This window comes from Xenopus tropicalis, chromosome 1 (genome assembly GCF_000004195.4).
Source record: "Xenopus tropicalis strain Nigerian chromosome 1, UCB_Xtro_10.0, whole genome shotgun sequence".
In the NCBI taxonomy this organism is placed as follows: Eukaryota; Metazoa; Chordata; class Amphibia; order Anura; family Pipidae; genus Xenopus; species Xenopus tropicalis.
The window spans coordinates 70,701,842-70,722,352 of record NC_030677.2 but is presented as its reverse complement, the minus strand read 5'-3'; the positions used below and the strand labels follow the sequence as shown (position 1 = coordinate 70,722,352).

The window sequence follows — 20,511 nt, the reverse complement described above, 5'->3', positions numbered from 1 at the left end:
TGCAGCCTTACAGAGCAATAGTTTATGGACTACCAGGGTCAGTGTCCACCATCGGAAAGTTTGAACAAGTCAGAAGAAGGTAAATCATTCAAAAACTATAAAATGAAGACTATTTACAAAGTTGCTAAGAATAGGCCATTCTATAACATACTAAAATATAACTTGAAGGAAAACTACCCCTTTAAAAATACCCTGTATGCCAGTTAACGTTGCAAAAATCAACAGGATGACATACTGTAACATTCTTAATAAAGGGGTACTTATAATTAAAGCCATGCCTGTTTGCTTCTTAAAAAAATAAACAAAAAAGTTTATGAAAATTTAAAAAAATATACAATGAAAAGGAAATAGTATGTTTACTGAATACTCCGATAAGATCTAAAGAGCACAAGCTGTTTACTCGACATACAACAAGCCAAGGACTGATTCACATCCATTCAAGCACACATATACTACCTGACCTCTGAAAAATGCTTGAGGTGAATACTTCAAACCATCATTTCTATCCTTTGATTGCTGTGAACTTTAGTTGTTTTCATACAGAAGCAAGCTTTCATTTCTTGCTTTAATTTAAACTTCCTATAGACATAAAACTCTCCAATCCTTAAAAGGACAAAAATATCATTTTTGTTGACATATACATATGTAACTAACTTCAAGCCAATAAGGTCTTCCAACCGTATTGTCATCAAATATTATAAAGATACTATACTATTCTGATCACTGTCCATAATGGCATTTTAAATTAATAAGACTGTGCGTAGACTGAATTCTTAGGCCGACACAAAAACAAAAAAGGCAATCAGTGCATATGGACGGTCCCTCTTACTTACTATAAAGGACACCAGCTCCACTGTTTTCTTAAAAAGAATATTAATTTATAATATTGGAATTTATTTCCAAAAATAACATTTTTTTTAGATGGAAGTATATGTATAAGTAAGTCCATCTTAGTTAATTTAAAATAAAATAAAAATCATCTTCAATATAGGTATAGTAAAACTATACATGTTCTGATTTAGCTTGTTACCACTGAATAAGGTAACACCAGGGATTTAATTTATTAGATCACTAAAAAGCAAAAAAAGTCCTTTCCTACAAGTGTTCCAGAAAAAAAAGAAATATATTGTGAAAATGGTGCACTTTTTTTGCATACTTGTAAGGAACTTTATGGCATGTAGTGGCAAACTGAGTAATGTTGTGGTGCTCTGAACCTAAAGGTTTAAATGCACTTACCAATACATTTTAATCATTAACTATAATTATTAACTTTGGTTATTAAGATTGTTTTTCAATTAAGTGGCCAAGTCTTATTTTAAAAAAGTTGCAGGCCATGTGATCCACTACTGAATATACTGAAGGGGGGGGGGGGTGGCTGACTGATCAGCATAAGGACACATAAAAGAAAATATAAGGTGGAGCTAAAGCAGACATGTACAGTAATATAGCAACATTCAGTGAACTTTAGACACTGATTTCTGCATGTAAAATCATAACATTTTAGATCATATGATCCAGATTACTTAATACGACTGTATCAAATACAGAAAGGATATCTGTATTGGAATAACCCAGGTGTGTATTTTTGCAACAAACTTACATCTTTTGACCCTGGATTAAAATTGATACAGTATTAAGTAATTTAAGGCCAGGGCATATTTGGTATGTTGGGAAACTACTGCAAACTTTGTATTTTTGTAAAGTATAAGCTACTCTTCACCAACTTCTGGTTTCCACACCTGAGCTGCCACTCCAGCTTTCTTTGCAGAAAATTTCGGCCTTGGAGGAGGAACCAATGCTGATACTGGTGATTCTTGTCTAGGATGCATGGGATATCCCACAGGTGGAGAGGGCTCCGTTGGTGTGAAGACACTTGCTTGAAATGAAGGCTGTGTGTTATAGGATGGCTGGGAGTATGCAGGTGCTGGCTGGGAGTATGCAGGTGCTGGCTGGGAGTATGCAGGTGCTGGCTGGGAGTTTGCAGGAGTATTTATTGGTTTTGTGGGTTGAGGTTGTCTTGCAGGAGGCATATGCCCTGACTTTGGTTTGGAGGCTACTATTTCTGCAGCTTCAGATGGAGGTTGAAAAGTAAATAATGAAGATTTAAGTTGATAAGGCTGATGTTTCATGACCTCAAGAGGGCTGAGAGCTTTTGTAGGCTTTCTTTTTGCAGTTGAGGATCCAGCTTTGGATGTTGCTTTGTTAGCTGCTGGAGGGTAAAGTGGTGACTGTATTGGATTATATGCCTGTGGAGGAGGGGCCCGAACATTGGATGAATATTTCCATGAAGATGGTAAAGATGGCGTTGGAGAGGTTGGTCGAGCTGCGTGAGCTTGAACTGTTGCGGAATCCACTACAAACTTTTCCATACGAGACTGCCTTTTGGCAAACAGTGCTGCACCTTTACCACTTAAAGCTGGCATTTCATATGCAGGCCCCACACCTCCAGCAACTGCATTGCTGCTTAAAGGGGTTATAGGGGGTGTTTTCGGGGTGTATGTGTGGTATACACCTGCAGATGTTTTAGAAGGCTCTCTGGTGGGACCAGATAAATTAAGAGAATTTGGAGGCATGCTAGCATAGGAAGCAGGATGTGCAATTGTCTCTTGAACTGGACCAGTATCTTGAGAAACATTTTGACTTGTGTATACCTGGGGTTGCGTAGGAGCAGCAATTGGGGGTGCCCATACTGGTGAAACTGGGGTCATTGCTGTAGGAGATTTAACTGAAGGTTTAGGGGCAACAGGTGGAGGTGTCTTTTGCTTGCCTATTTGAACTTGCATAAAATTGCATGCCTCTGCCCCCAAACTGAGGTAGTCTTCTTCAGGTCCTGATTCATTCCCAGCTGCAGTACTGCGCTTTCCTTCTCTGTGTTGAACAAGAGAGAGTAACTCTGGATTGGGGCTTATTTTGGGTTGTTCTTTAAAAGTGAACATGGGTTTTGCTGTGTTTCTTCTTCTAGCATCTTGAAGTATGCCTGTTTTGTTTGCAGGAACTGCAATTCTTTCATCTCTAGAAGCTATCTGTTCTGATGGGTAAGAGGGTGACCATACAGCTACCTGTGCTTTCCCGGCTACAGCTGAAGATACAGGAAATAATGGTTCAGGTGGTGGAGTCACAGAAGAATATGGAGGTGGTGCAGGCATATCTGAGACAGGGCTGGTAATATTTCTACTAGAGGAGAATGGAAGTGCAGCTCTGTTCTGCATGCCACCAAATGGTTTTGCAGTTCTGTTTAATGCTGTTGAATTTTGGAACTCAGATGGCTGAAAAGAAGGTCCAGATTCATAGGTTCCAGCAAATCCATTTTGAATTCTCTCTTGGTTGCTGCTGACCTCAATATAACTCTTACTTACAAGGTTATGACTTTGAATGCTTTCTTTCTGCTGCGACTGATAGGAAATTGCATTATTTATATTCTCTGTCATAGTGACATTCTCTTCCATATTTTGTCTTCTAGTTTCTTCTTGTTCTGCAGTTATCTGCTCCATTCTCTGCCTCCTCTTAGCAAACATCATGACCCCTTTACCTTTGGTCTCTGGCAGATGCTCCATTGCTTTAATACTTTCAGTTTTATTTTGATCCTCTAGAAGACCAGTGTCCAAATCAAAAGTCACAATGTGGGCTTTGCTTTCAGGATCTGAGAAGAAATCTTCATCTAGATCTGATTCACTTGCGCCATATAATGTAACTTCAAAAGTATTTTCTTTATCTGCCTCGTCTTCGTCTTCCTCGTAATCTTGCTGCTCAAGTTCACCGGTGCCGTAGCTTACTAAAGTATACTTTCGTGCTCTTTGCCGACGCTTTTTGAACATCAACACCCCTTTGGACTTTGGGTTTGGAGCTTCTGTCAGCAGAAGGGCAATACTTTTACATTTAGACTTGGCTTCTTTCACTTGTTTCTCGGACAGGCTTTCACTACGCCTGAGCCCTAAATGAGGGGGGAAAAAGGTGATTACAGTTAATATTTTTATGTTATAGACATTATTTGACTGCAAACAGTAAGCCATATATTATATAATACATATAAGTTCACATGTCTACATGATTCATATTAGTAGGCTTTTGGGTCCTAGGGGGGCACAGCTGTGCTGCTCTTACTTGATTAGCCAGGTCCCCCTACTGTTAGTGACCTGCAGACTTTGGAACAGCTTCTGTACTGCTCATTTGTCAATGAAGTTTAAATTCCAGTAAAGTTGCATGGATGGGCTCGAGGGAAAGTTCCAACTTCAGCCATTCAATCCCTGTGTAGCTCTACCAGGACTTGAACTTCAGTGACAAAGGAACAATACAGAAAGATGTGTAGGGGAAAGAACATGCAGGCATCTGAGCTCCTGCCCCCCTTCCAAAGTCTCCAGCTCACTGACAGAAAGGGGGACTGTCTAATCAAGTAAGTGCAGCACTAGAGTTACCATACAAGGAACTCTATGAATAAATGCACTCCAGGTCAGTTGCCAGTGACTGTATATAATAATGTAACATAATTAAGACTAGACTCACTTGCCTTTAAAGGTATAATGTATTTCAGTTTTTGTCATATACGTATAACAAAGCTGTCAACATAGACAGGGTCTTCCTGTCACATCACACAGTGACCAAACCAGGGAATTTAATAACTTTTGGGAGGCCAGGGGGAAAGTGGGAAAATTGTGAGATTGCAGACATTGTCGGGAGAGTTGACAGCTCTCATATATATATATATTATGTACAGATTATATATTGAGAGCTGATATTCATAGTGAACTTTGGCTCATAGTGTATTTCCCCACTAGTAAAATCAAACTTACACCAGAAATGAAACCTTTTTTTACATCTATCATAACATTGGTTTTGAGTGCCATTTATGTTGCCTTAAACATATTTACTCTACGCTTTTACATTACATATCTGATCCCCCATGTTTCTCTGTAAGGGGCCTGCTATATTTGTGCAGCAGGAGTCCATTAGTGTTAGAGAATCTAACTGACTAGTTGAGAAGGGACAGTCGGGTTGGCAAAACAGTTAGGTTTAGAAACTTCAAGTAACAATTACTTACAAATGCAGCCCAGGAGAAAAACAATATCAACATGACCTATACGTAATTTTTAATGTACATTAATAGTTTGAAGTGTAGTTTTTACTACTAGTAGTATTACTTTAAGCAGACAAAAACTCAGAAAGAGCTATATATATATATATATAAATTCTGGAGGGAAACATTGGATCCTATGCATTACATACATAGCTCATGGTGTAATGAAAAGAAGAAAGTTCAGCAAGTTTTTTCCATTTGTGTTTTTTCAGTTCAAATCTTTCTATAAATGACCATTCGTCAGAATAAGTTTATTCATGGTTTCGAACAATCATAAATCTGAAAAAAATAAGTTTTATTAAATGGCCCCCTTAGACTTAATCTATGTGCATTGAATAAAAGTATTAAACAATACTGTAATATAATAAATAATGCTTAGTGATGTTATAACTGGTGCTTAATATATCAGGTTATTGGAATTTACCTTGGAGTTCCATGAACCTGTGCGAATAATGTACTGTAACTCAGCCGTGAATTCCAATATTAGTCTATTTTACAAAAGGGGGTACATTGTTAACTTAATAATAAAATATAAATGTATTATTAGGAAGCCGTTATGTAAAAATGATCCATAGCTTTTGAGCTATTCTCAAAAGGTTACCAGCACTCATTTGTGACAAAATACTTAGTGCTCACTTTAAAATGATAAACAGCTGGCATTTTAGAGTGATACAACTTGTTTTAAAACATCAGATTTCAAGTAAACACTGAGAATGGTTACTCATTGCTTCCCTAATAATTATATGAAATGTCATTGATATGAAACAGGGCACAATTACTGACCTAAATCCCACCACTAGCGATGAGAGAATATGTACCGTTTCGGCCAAAAAATTGTGAATCTTTCAAAAGATTCACGAAACGGGGAAAAATGTTGTGGGGAATTTTCTTGTTTTGCCAGTGGCAGATTTTTTTGAGAAACATACAACAAAATTTGTCACAAGAAAATTTGCGGCTCGCCAAAAAATTGTCGTGTGTGTCAAAAAATTGTCGCACACATCATTTTTTTGTTGCTTTTGCATGTCAACAAAACAAGCGACAATTTTTTGTCGAGCAGTGAATTTTCCTGCTACAAATTTTGTCACCCATTTCTCAAAAAAATCTGCCAGCGGCAAACCAAGAATATTCTCCACAAATCCATGCCTGGTAAAAAATTTTGCCCATCACTACCCACCACAAGTGCAACAATACGTGATTAGCGATCAAGCAGAACCAAGTCTTACATGCTTATAATGAGAATTTCTCTCTAATTTCTCAGACAGCAGTTCGGAACACGTATTAGGAAACTGTAGAGAGCTGCCCAGTTAAATCATTTAGGAAGGTGTAGGGGCCCACCCTTGGCTCAAGCCCTTAAACTACTGATTGTATATAAATAACCACTCAAGCCTCAGTGATACAGAAAAGTTTAAGATTAAAACAAATTTATTTTTATGACAGTATGCTTTTCTATAAGTGATACAGTGACTATATTAAAGTAATAAAACATATTATTTCATACAAAAGAGCACATCCTAGCACTTGTAGTTATGGGTCACTCTCTGGCCTCAATTTATCTCTAAAAACACTGAGACCATAAGCAAGCCTTTTACCATGAACATTTATTTGACTGAACTATTCATATTATGCAGTATTATGGGTTAATGCCTTATATTACTTTCGGGGGGGGGGGGTTATTTTCTTTTGCTTTTCAGCCCCTAATATGACATTTAGGAGAATTTATTATGCTGTGTAAAAAACGTCGAGAAAATTCCCCACACATCGCCAGGCTGTGTAAAAAACGGTGTAAAATCAGCGTAATTTTTTACATTTTATTTCTTCCGCCGGAACTTACGTAAAATAGTGGTGTAAAATCTGGAGTTTGGAAGCTGATGTTCTCTGTTTATTTTACACAGCTTTTTACGCTGTTTTTTTGGCGAATTTGTTTTACACAGCATAATAAATATGCCCCTTAGACTGCTGTCCCTGACTCCAGCAGTTTGTAAGATGCACTAGAAAATGGAGAGGTCCAAAACTGACAAGTAAGTGTGGGGAAGTAGGGCTTTTAGCCTTGCCTAGGTATTAGTATTAGGCTCCTATTCAGTCTTAGCTAAAGGACTGGGTCTGTGAGGATTATGGTAAAGAAAAAAAGAAAAAAAGAAAAAAGTTCCATGCGTCAAAAAGTCATGCTTTGCAAATTTTTTTGCAAAACTATTTTTTTCACAGTTTCGCGAATTTTCCGTGAAGTGAAATGGGACAGATTTCCTCATCACTAGGAGGCACGAGTGGGGTGCACAACAAAACCTTTCAAAAAGCACCTGCACAGCAAAATTTTAATTTATCTATCTATCTATCTATCCATAATACATATACCAGGCAGGTGCTGCTCATCACTGATAAACGCACCTGCCTGGGGTATACTCCTAACAGCACTATTCTGCCATCTTTGGCTGCTTTCTAATGGACCTTTTGCACTAATTGTACTTTTCACACTGCACGTGCGCTAGTAAGTGAGCCCTGTAGTCTTTTATTGTGGCCAAGTGTATAATGAGTACAATTACACAATGCAGGGTGAGACAACACTCACAGTGGCAGCAGTTGAAGTTCCTGTTGTTTATAACTTTATAACAAATTATTTCTGACAATAAATAGTTATGAAGTTATAGTTATTTAAAATGATATCATATTTATATAGAGAGATGTATTTCTCAAACATTCCCATCTCATTGACATCATTTCCACAAAACATTTTTTTTAAGGTTTAATTTTATTCTCATCCTTAGCTTTTTCCTGTGCTGTACTGTAAATCTAATGACAGCTCCCAACAGCTGATAATATAAACTCTTACAAAGCCCAGTAGCCCACACAGGAGGCAGTTCCTCGTCCAATGAATTGTTCACTTTCTGGGACAAGATATTTTCGGCTTAGTAGCATGTGTATTTATACAAGAGTTCCAAGGGTAAAAAAATTATTATTGTATAAATGTGTTATTTATAGGCATGGATTTGCAGGAATATTGTGTATTTCGCCATCTGCAAACTTGTGTGAAATGTCAGCAAAATGGGGAACTTATATGATATGTGCAATAAAGACATTTTGTTGATTTGATACTTATACATTGGTCCTGGTCCTTACCAAATATATAAGTGTGTGTGTATATATACCTGTATATATATAGCAACTGAAGTTTCCATACTGTGCCAAGTTATAAATCATGAATGGATATGGTAGTAAGTATGTCTATGAAGATTCTCATTCATCCAGGTCATGATATACAGTATCTAGTAGAATTAAGGCTAAAACAACTAAGTTTTTCTTGAAAACATTTCACCGCTCATCCGAGTGGCTTCTTCAGTTCAAATGACTGGTAGGGAATTCCCCGGCATTTAGTAAGTAGTAAGGGAAACCATACAGAGGCTGGCTATGGCAAATTGCACTGATGCTTTCTATTGGTTGACATCTGAATGAGCAGATGGGAATGGCACTATGCTTCTCTCATTTTTGTAAGCCTACCCACCAAGAATGGTCACTAGCAGGTTAAATTTCCTTTTCAATCAGACTGAATATACCATTAATGTGAGTAAGCATGCCTAGATGGTAAGCCCCAGTTATGTCAACCACCCCTGCCCCCAAGTAAATCTCAGTATGTATGGCCACTTTACTCCACTTAATAGTAACTAAGCTGCATGAATCCATACTGGGGGCAAACAGTCCTATTGGGGTAATTTAATGTTTAAATTTTTTTTAGCAGACTTAAGATTTGAATATACAACTTAAGGAAAGACCCCATGTTCTGAAAACCCTAGGTCCCATACTTTCTGGATAATATACCAGAACCTATACCTATATCGGGCACAGGCTGGGTGCTGACAAAAATAATACATCAAACTCAACAGTAGAAAGCACTCACAGCTACAGCATCAATCAGGTCAGTGATTTATTTCAGCATACCATCTACGCGTTTCGATCACCACAGGATCGTCATCCTGATGACGATCCTGTGGTGATCGAAATGCGTAGATGGTATGCTGAAATAAATCACTGACCTGATTGATGCTGTAGCTGTGAGTGCTTTCTACTGTTGAGTTTGATATATATATATATATATATATATATATATATACACACAGATAGTAGACCCCTAAATTTAGGGGACCAGAAAAATATGATGTAAAATCCAGGAAAATGTAAAATCAGAGAAATGTATTATTCATTATATATTAGTGGGACCGCAAAAAATGGTGTGCATGAAATAATAATCCCCTGTTTATATTAATGTATTCTTCTGTACAGTGCTGCATACATAAGTAGCGCTTTATAAATAAAGATATACATACATACAAAAAGGCAGATGCAGATGCAAATTGTGTGCCAGTAGGCCAATTACAGTTGACCAGCCTCTGGAATCAAGTGAAAAGGTTTACCTGGCAAGCTCAAAAAAGTGGGCTTTTTTTTTGCACCTTGCTCCCCCCCTTTTTGTGTCATTTGCAGGCACGATGGTAATATAATATTCTGTAATTACTAAACATTTTAAATAAAGCAGCATCTGAATAGACATGAAATTATCAGTCTCATGTGCCTCCTGCATGTGATCCTTAACATGGCAAGCTCCATGGTTGGCATGCGTGCCCCTCTGCACAGTTGTTAGGAAGCTCAGTGTCAGAAGTGCAATCTGCTGAGTGTGCAAGCTATAGTGATTAACCAAACTGTGTGCAGCTCAGAGGATTTAAATAGCAAGGGTGAGGCAATTCTACATCCATTCAGGCATGTCAATCTTACGGCTGGAATGGAAGATACCATTCCCAGCATCCTCAAAAAGACTTTGGAAAAGCTGTGAGTATTTAGTTGCAGAGGCTGCAATTCTGCCATTTGCCCCCCTTCTATCATTGTCTATATAAACATATTCAGCTTTATTCTAGTCTTAAAACTACATGAAGATACTGAAGTCTGGGGAAAAACTCAAAGCTTTACAAACTCTTACTGTGTTGTACTGTGTGATACCTACTATTAAGTAGGAATAATGGTATATAATAATGTAATGCTAATTAAAAATGCAACTTTGTTCATGTTATTTTCTTATTTAAACCTATAAGCTACAGAACATAGCTTTGTGTAATTCTTCTACAGGCAACTTAACTTGCAGTCCTCAAGCAGTCATTGAACTATGGTTAGTATCTAATCAACAGAGGATGCTGGGAGTTACAACTGGAAAGTCACATTGCAGATATACATCTAGCTATCACCAAATTGTAACAGCTTGTGTCTGTCGTCAGCTAAAGGCTGCTAGGGGATGCTGGGAAACGTAGTCCAAGAATAATGGAATGCGTGCCAGATGGAATGCTTTAGGCTAAGTAATAATAATGCTCTGAGGTTTTAATGATGCCTTTAAGACTATAAGACAAATGCAACACTTCATACATATTTTAAAGCTTATTACAAACTCCATGCTACTACATATAATGCTGATGTTCAGTGACTCTAGCATAGTCAGCATATAGTGTAACCCTGCATCAAACTACTCCTCAGAATAGATTTTGCGGCTGACCTCTAAAGGCTGCCAGCAGAAGATATAGTACGAGACAGTCGAGAAAAGTGCCACTAAATGGAAAGGATCATGTAACTGGGATTGCACATGCTGGTGTCTGTCAAACTACTTTCTGCAGGAATCATCAGGCTTTCCAGCCAGTCTGCCTTGTGGCTTAACAGGGCATCTCTACCAGCCTTCAGCTGCACATTTTACATTATACAGTATGTTAGGAGCCCTATGAATTTCATATACTTTGACAATGCATTAAAGGTGCCGTTTCATATAGAAAACTCTGATGAATAGGACAAGTTAAAGAAAAAAAACTCTAAGCAAAATTCATTGATTAAAAAGAAATGAAATACAAAAGACTAAAAAGAGACAAAACATTCCACAGAAAGTGAAACACAATATAGATCAGTGCAAATGAATGAGGCATAAACCAGCAAACTTACTTGCATGCCTTGCTCTATGTTTATGAGGTCTTGTGTGATCCCTTTCTGCCTGTGGATCCTCCTCTCCTTGCTCTGATTCTTCTGCTGTGATTCCAAAGGAGACAGCAACAGGAGGTGCCTCCAACTGCCCTCCTTCCTCTTTAGATTCAACACACCCCCTGTCAGATAGAAACTTGGGCTCTTCCTTCTCTATACTAGAACAGTCTAAGATCAGTTCAACTCTGGGGAAAGATGGATCATCTGCTGCTACCGTTTGGATGATTTTTGTCTCTTGCCTGCCCACAATCTGGAATGTTGTAGATGACATGTGGGCAGGCCCCTCTTTCTGATTAAGGCTTATTTCACCCACAGAAACTGTTTCATTCTGCTGTACATTTCCTTTTATTTCTGTTGGGGACCCATTTTCTGCATCCAAAACAGTCAAAATAGGTACACCAGATCCTAGTTGCATGTCTGGCGTGAGGGAGAGTTGAAGTTCAATCATGGCACCTTGCCTTCCTTCTCCATGTTTTTCTATTAAGGGAAAAAATGCTCTTGGTGTTTCAATCATTTTGGGGGTCATTGTGTGGCTCTGAAGTGAGTTTTTGTCATTCTGCTCCCCTGTGTCTTCCAGCCTTTCCGAAACATCACAATTTTCAGAAGTGGTTTCTGGGGCAGGCCGGATTTGCAGCGTGGTACTCTGTGTGTACTCTTCTTTTCTGATATCTGCTTCTTCTCCATTCTTCACTTCAGATACAGTAGCCTTATTCAGTGCTCTAGAACATGAAAAGAAAACCATTACATTACATTAACATTTATTTATAAAGCGCCAACATATTCCGCAGCGCTGTACAATAAGTGGGTTACATACATTGGACATACAGAGTAACATATAAAGCAATCAATAACCGATACAAGAGGTGAAGAGGGCCCTGCCCAAAAGAGCTTACACTCTACAAGGAGAAAGGGTATATAGCTTAGTACTAAGTTGCACTCACGTTGTCATCTTGAATATTACATCCAAACAACAAAGGACATAAATCAGAAACCCATCACATATTTCTGATAAGCTCTTTTTTTGCCTTTAACTACTTAATCAGTTTTAGAATTTCATGTGGGCTCCATACTGGCAGTACACTATAGTCTCTCCTTGCTTTTGCTCTGCTGTGGCTACATAGACATGGGCATTATCTCCTCCACTTAAACTTATAATAAGCACATAATGAATGCAGTGCACCCCCTCCATAAATTCATTATGGAACAAGTGGTAGTTCATTGCCTGTCTGTAAAGAGAAGGTGAAGAACTGCTGTTTCACTTGGATTTCAACCATCAACCAGGTTTTTCAGTTTAGCCTATTCTAATAAAACTGGCTTACTGTTGTGCACAGAGTTGGACTGGGGTGTCCAGGGCCCACTGGGGCCGCCACTTGGGGGCCCCCTACTCCAGTCACATGCTCCGCCCCCCCCTGCACCACGTACTGCACCCCATACCGCATCCCACTCTGTGATATGGGTCGGAGGGCCGGTGGACGCAGTCAACAGCAGGGGGAGCGGGAGCAGCAGGCTGGGTCTGAGGTTTTTTCCTGGTGTCCCCCTGGTCCAGTCTGACCCTTTTGTTTGTGTGAGACCTTTGATTGAGTATTTGAGTCAACCACACTTTAAATTCCTGTAGATTGTAAGCTTGAGACCTTGGCACAAAAACACTTTGAGTTCATTTTTAGTTTTATGTAGAGAGTGCTGTTTTGAGACAATTTCCAGTTGATCATCATTTTTTATTATTTGTGGTGTTTTTATCATTTAGCTTTTTGTTCAGCAGCTCTTTAATTTGAAATTTCAGCAACTACCTGGTTGCCAGGGTCCATATTACCTTAGCAACTAAGGACTGGTTTAAATGAGAGACTGATAAATGAATAGAAGAGAACCAGAATAGAAAAATAACAATAAATCTGTAGTCTCACAGAGCAATAGTTTTTTGGCTGCCAGGATCAGTGACCCACATTTGAAAGCTGCAAAAACTAATTGAAAAGTTGGTTAGAATTGGCCATTCTGTAAAACACTAAAAGTTAATTTAAAGGTGAACCACCCATTTAAGTGTTTTGGAAAGTAGAAAGCCAAATTGTGAACAATGGGCTTTTATTAGTTCTTATAGAATGTTTTCATCTGATTATTAAATTATTGTGCTTAATTTCATTAAGATGCACAAAAGACTAAATGCATCATTACAGAGGAAACAGAACACAGTGATCACTGACTGTTAATGTCTTTTATCAGGAAGCAATTTGGAGGACCAACTAACAGCCAGCAAATGCCCATTTTTGTACAGAATTATCAACATCTCCTTCTGAAGAGCGCCAAAAGGTCACTTAAGCTTATGTTTGGCAATGTGCACGGTGTGCTGTCTTTTGTATAGGAAGCTGAAGCAAAAGTGCTTTCTCTACACAAGATTGTATAATAATGCTAGATGGTAAATTTAAATCTGTAAAGTCACAGTCAGTGGGGCAACTATAGCTGTTAGTTTTGCAGGATACTCTGAGGTCAATGCTATAGAAGTATAATAATAAATTACAGTTAGTGAAAGTTTTGTATGCTGGGTCAGGACAATAGTGGAGAGTCCCTGCAAAATTGTTGCAATATAGTCATTGATTACATGTTTGAGGGTAAACAATTCTGTGTTGCACTCATTTGCTGTATATCTTAGGGCAGGGTTCCCCATATTTTTTAATCCATGAGCTGCATTCAAATGTAAACAAATTTGGAGAGCAACACAAACATGAAAATATTTTCTGGAGGCACCAATTATAGGCCGTGTTTGGCTATTGGTAGCCCCTACATGGCAGCCTACAGAAGGCTCTGTTTGACAGTGCATAAAAAGCTTGACTTTATGCCAGGAATTCAAAAATAAGGATCTGCTTTGAGGACCCTGGGAGCAACATCCAATGGGTTGGTTGGTGAGCAACACGTTGCTCGAAAGCCACTGGTTGGCAATCACTGCTTTAGGGTGTCCAAAAACAGGATGAATTTAGATCTGATCAATGTACTTAAGGGCGAAACAATCAGATATTGTCCAGCTTCTGGCCGAATAGCACTTATCAACTTGATATGACCAGTGGTCAAAATGAGTAGATCTGAGCAAAAGAGAAAGGGTAAACTTTTATAGACGCTCAAAAGTACGGTGGAACCTCTCTGGCCTTTGTGCAAGAGTTTGGAGGAGAAAAAAAATCAAGCACGTTCAGAGTGAATTGTTTCCTCCTTAAAAGGCTGGATTTTCGGATACAGACTGAAGCAGGGGCTGGCAATAAACAGCAGCAACAGGCATGATTCAGTAAAAACAAAAAAAGATTTATGGCTACATCCCAACATTTCATTCCAGGCAACTGATAATTCTGAGACCCTCATAACAGATAATGTCCTGTCCATATATTATAGTGTTTTGTTAACAACATTAAAAAAGCTGCTTTACAAGTCTGAGATCTTATTACTATATTTATTTTTATAGCACTGACACCCTGGCATTCACATCAGTTCCCAGCAGAGCTTAAATTCTCTATATTCACACCAGTGACAGTTTAATAAGGAATTAGTTAACCTGCTTGTATTACACCCATGTTAGTATATCAGTCCCTTAGAATATTATTCACTGTGAGGAGAGTTGCATTCTTACTTATGTCACAAAAATTATGCAATAATAAGAATATGCAACATAATATACTGTGGAGCACATACATAACTGACTCTGGTTTATAACTTACCTTATAGGCTCATCTCACCAATAATCTGTAGGTGCCATTTAGTTTTTGTATATACATATATAATGTTGCAAATAACATTTTGATGCAATCAGTTGACTAAAGTTTTCATTTACCTTTTGACAAGCAGCTCAAGTGTATCCACTGATTTCTCTATAAGAGCCACAACCTCAGAGTAGGGTATATCGGTACAAGAGTTTCCATTAATGGAAATAACTTCATCTCCCTCACATAAACCAGCAGTGAAAGACTTGCTTGGGCTTTTAACCTGAAACAAACAAATAAAAAGTCACTTTGACAAAGAAGTACTCAAAACATAAATTGGTAGGTTTACCTTTCATTGGCACAAGAGATTTGGTTGTATCTTGGAGTTCAATAAGGAATATTAGTGAGTGGAAGCTTTGGCTGAAATAGACTATGCACCCCAGAATCTTAAATTGTTTATGAGTTTTTTAGGGAAATAGTAACTTTTTAATTGCTTTCTCTTGTTGAAAAAAAACATATAAGTCAAATGAACACATTTTCATGCTGGTTTGTACACTGCCATGCACTGTTTTATTGACATCTATGAATTATAAAAAAATAACACAAATATACACATTCTATCACAGTCCAGTCCAGTCCACAGTCCACAACTTTCTTATTTGTGAGCCACAGTCAAATATAAAAAGACTTGGAGAGCAACACAAGCACCATAAAAGTTCATGGAGGTGCCAAATAAGGTAAGATTGGCTATTAGGGGCCTCTATGCACACTATCAGCTTACAGGGGGTTTTATTTGGTATTAAATCTTGATTTTATTCAACCAACTAGCCACCAAGTCAGGAATTCAAAAATTACTACCTGGTTTGTGGGCACTGAGAGCAACATCCAAGCGGTTGGTGAGCAACATGTTGCCCCGAGCCACTGGTTGTAGATCACTGTTCTATCATGATGGCAGTCCGATTTCTAGATGACCATCGAATCAGGGAGACAAGAGGGTGTATTTATTGACATTGGAGACAAACATCATCGGTGATGTTGCCCATAGCAACCAATCAGACTTTTGCTTTTTATTTCTAACTTATAGGTGACCATTCAAATCTAACTGCTGACTGGTTGCTAAGGGCAACATCACCAGTGATGTTTGCCTTTAATATTAATAAATACTCCCCCATATATTGTGGTCAAAATTCCCCTTGGGTAAGATTTTTATATTTTCGTATTGTTAACTGTCATAATTCTTTTTTTTTCTAATACGGTTTTACCATCTCCTGGGGTGCTGTCTGTGTCATTAGTACTACTTTTTTAAGACATAGAATGGGATTCAGTATTCTGATTCTGGAAGTGATTATAACCATTATGATGTTATTTCCCTTCTAATGACACTGGTTCAGCAACATTAATGAAATGATAATACTATATTACCATAAACAAATTACTCCATATTCATCCTAAGAGAGTGACTTGTGTGTATCCCAAGTTAGAAGTCCTGCTAAAAATATTTGGTTTTTCCATGTCAACAAAACTAGTATGCTCTAGCTCTACATAAAGCTAATGACCTCTAAAAATATAGTATATGTTCACTAAATAAGGACATCCTGATACAACCTTTCCTTTGAACAAGATTTTTTTTTGTGAAAAAAAAGAATCTGCCAATGAATTGTACTTATCTAAATATAGAAAGAATGTGCTCTAGAAAGTAGTGTTTCAGGCTGATTTATTGAAAATTTCTGCAAAAACCCCACTAACAGGGCCGGAACTAGGGGTAGGCAGAAGAGGCTCCTGCCTAGGGCGCAACGGTGGGGGGAGCCAGACAGGAACCTCTAATTCCAGAACTTTCCCCCCCACTGCAGCGACCCTGGGAACCCTGCCACCCTGTGGTGTGCATAGGCCGCTCGCTTGCGTATGTTCATACTGTGGTGGGGGGGGGGGGCAAGCCAACCAGGTTGGCCTGGCACTGCACACTAGTCCCACCCATCTGTTCCACTTCCTGCTGCCTCCTCTCCCAGGCTGTGCAGTTGGACTGGCAGCACACTGCACTGTAGGATAGGAACCAATCAGCAGCTTGACTGTCCTGATAGGGAACTGAATCCTGTCTTTGTTTGTGTGAGTGCAGGGCTGGGGATTGGTTACTCCCCTCCTACTGTACTTCTGGTGGGAACATTAGGACACGCCCACCCTTCATTTGAATCACAAACAGGGACCTGAGAGGACCTATAGGAAGCTCCAATAATGGGGCCATTTTTACAGATAGGATTAATTTTTAGACCAAATTGAAACCAGCACCATCTATTAATACCAAATTAATCATTTTTAGTTTATCCTGTTTGTCTCCTTTAAGGACAAGAATCACATACTGGAAAGCTGTTCAATGTTATGCTTAATATCCAAGCTAAAAGAGAAATGGTGCCAACATTTTATTACTGCAACAGCAAACTGCAATCCCACCATTTACAAATATGGAATGGTATGCTAAGTTTATTCTCCAACAGTAGGAATGTAAACAGCATAGTCCTTTAGGACTTTAAGGCCATATTGGTATAGAGATTTGATCAAGACTCATTTAAAATGTGTAAGGGTTCTATCAGTTTCTTACATGTGATTATAAAGAATAGCAATAATGATGGCAGAAAGGCTCTGCACAGACCATGGATACAAAATCTTGTACATATAAACAATACAGTTTGTGCAACAAACCTACAGAGAAAGAGCGAAAGAGACCTGCACTATACTAATGTTATATTGATTATAGCTGGAAAAATAGAGTTTGCTTTTAAAAAAGATTGCTCTGTGTGTGTGTGGTTATTATCATAATGCATTGTTTATACAGAGCCAGCATATAATGTAGTGTTTTACAATGACTGTTCATCATTTATATCAGTCACTTTTACAACCATACAGAAGCTATGATTTTTAACAGTTTTAACATGAGGAAATTTACTGTTTTTGGAACATGGAAGGAAGCCAGAGTACCAGGAAGAAACCCTCAATACAAATACAAATACAAATGGAGGGTGTAATAAAAGTTGTAAATGGAAAACAAACAAACAATAAATCACATTTTGCAAAGTAATATTTTATATGTACTGCATATATATATATATATATATATATATATATATGTAGAAAATAAATCGATCAGTTGTTCAAATAAAAAGAATTGTATACATTGAGCACATTTTTTCCAATTAACTTTTTTTCCCATTATTCAAGTAGTCTAGAATGAATTTGAAGCCTGTTGTTAGAAGAAAGGGCTGCCTTTACCGTAAATGGATGGAATAATTTGCTGTGGATTAGCATAAAGAGAATACTGTATTTCAGTCAGTTCAGTAAGGGAACCTTTTGTAGGACAAAATAACATTATAACAATAATACAATTTTTGGGGCAAAATTAAATAGTGCTGTGCTATTTTCTATAACTGGCCAGATTCAAATAGATAAGAAAAACCCATGGGATATATCATGAAAATTCCAATCCAAGCAGCTCCTAAGAATTGAATGATAGTTGACTGATGAGTGCTAATATCAGCGCTTGCAGTGTGCAAAAGTGTCACTATTCTTTTCCAAACTACTGACACAAGCACGTTTTAGTCAATTTACATTTAAATGTATGGCTGCTGCTTTAGGGCAGTGGCACACGTGGAGATTAGTCCCACCGCTACAAATCTTCGTTCCTTGAGAAGCAACTTCGAGAAAATAGTAGCAATGTGTATGCCATCATACCGGCGATTTACATTCTTGCCAGTGGGATGGCATTGCGGGGAGATTAGTTGCCAGCGGCAACGAAGATTTGTGCATGCGCACTTAAGGTGCATGCAGTAGCCCAGAGTGCCATTAGCCTTAGTTGAAATGTGTAATTTTCCTCGAATTTTATTTTGTCAGAAAGCATTCTTCAGCCAAAAGAAGCTGAATTTCATTGTTTTCTCTGGTCTGTCAAGTAGTGCAGAATTCTATCTGAATACCAGTTCATATATTTTCCAGAAGAAATAGCTGTTTTGTAGAAAGTTTCGGATTCATTCAAGCTTCGGTATCGTGACTTTCCTTGGGCCAGGTTGGAGCTGCACAGTGCCATTGAGTCCTATGGGAGGCTTCCAAAATCATGCATTCAAGTGTCAAAGTCAGAAAGATTTTCCTGCCGTTTACGATGGTTCGGATATGAACATTTCATGACTATCGGATCTCCACTAGCAAATGATCGTTTAGATGCGAAAATTTCAGAAATTTCAGATCATAAGTACGAAATCTTCGTATTCAAAGGAACGGAATTTTCGTGACTTTTGCAATCATCAGAAATTATTGGATTTCCTGCTTCGGATTTGTGCTTTAATCAATGTGCCTCTATTTCTGAGTTTATAAGTCTGTAGAATTCTTACACATTATTTTTGCAGGACACTTAAGGTGGCCATACACAATACAATTTCAATCTTTCCCACAACCATTGGTTATAGGAAAGATCATTCGCCTACTCTACTAATGTTTGAATCATCAGATATGCAGGTAAAAAACATTACAATGTTTGGACACCTTCACAGATGATCAATCGAGGAGACCGATATCCAGGGCTTTTACCGATATTGGTCATCTTGTCTTCCACCATACACACACTGTTTATTGTATGTTTCATTTTGTCTGATAATATCTTTGCATGTATGGCCACCTTTATACTGCCATATGTATAAATGGCACTAAACCTGCCTAGGTACAGTATCCCGTAGCAACCAATAACCTGTTTGCTTTTATACAGATAACTAATAAATGCTACCTGCTGATTGATTTTTCTGGGTTACTGCACCTGGGCAAACTTAGTGCCCATAGGCACTAGCTGATGCACACAATTGAAGGTCAGGTATATGAACAATGTGCACTGATTTGCATGAAATCTACCAACCATCACCAATCTTTGTGTCTCTGATAGCTGGTGTGAACTTTTGTGCCTGACTGAGGTAGAAGCAATTTCAATCTGGGAAAGAGTTTTGCATTATGGGTAAAAACATGGTGAATTTGACAGATTTTTTGCAAAACAGATATTTCTCATATGTGAGTCCACTATATAAATCCTGCCTTGACCTAGCAAGAAAATAAAATGAGTAATTTGCAGGGTATGTAACACAATTCAATGAAGCTATAACCCCACTTTGTTACAAATGTTAGTGCTGTCCCTTTCAAGTTACCAGTTTATGGTAACATATTTATTACCACTTCTTTTCTTTAAATATGTTATACAGTTGTGACATTTATTGCTGCACAGATTCAGCTCACACACTGTAAAAGCATCTATCTGTTTTTAAGTGGACAAATTGCCATGAATTCCATTCTCATAGTATATACAGTGTGGAAATAATGAGAAAAGATCAGCAAGAATTTATTTTTTATTAATCAAATACATCACATATCATACTGACAAAACATGTACATGTAGCCATGTGTAGGACAAAAGACAGACCCGTAGCATCTTAATAAATTTTAAGGAAAACTGGGGCATTTGTCTGCTCTACTACAGCAGTAACAGTGCAGTAAACCCTGGGAATAAGTAGAGGTTGCTGCTTATGTAACAGGAAAAGTCACTTGTAGCCTCCAGTTGTTGCAATGCCTTCAATAAAACTCACATCACTGAAACATATTCAGATCCAACTTCTTTAACTAATACTTTAACTATTTACTATGCTGCGCAAAACAATATTTGCCAAAAAAATGATGTAAAAACTATGTAAAAAGATGTGTAAAATAAATGGCAAATTTATCAAGGCGTGTTTTATTTTATTCCGTCCAAACGTCAGA

At 38.0% G+C, this 20,511-nt stretch overlaps 1 protein-coding gene across 1 annotated transcript in view; it reads right to left on the bottom strand.

The window, feature by feature from the left end:
* synpo2 (synaptopodin 2) overlaps positions 1-20,511 on the bottom strand; it is a 122,385-nt gene that overhangs the window by 20,597 nt on the left and 81,277 nt on the right. The window contains exons 2-4 of the mRNA XM_031903031.1: positions 14,868-15,019; positions 11,027-11,781; positions 1,740-3,931 (exon numbers count right to left, since the gene is read on the bottom strand). Of these exons, the coding sequence (XP_031758891.1) occupies positions 1,740-3,931; positions 11,027-11,781; positions 14,868-15,019 (3,099 nt within the window). The remainder of the gene's footprint in view (positions 1-1,739; positions 3,932-11,026; positions 11,782-14,867; positions 15,020-20,511) is intronic.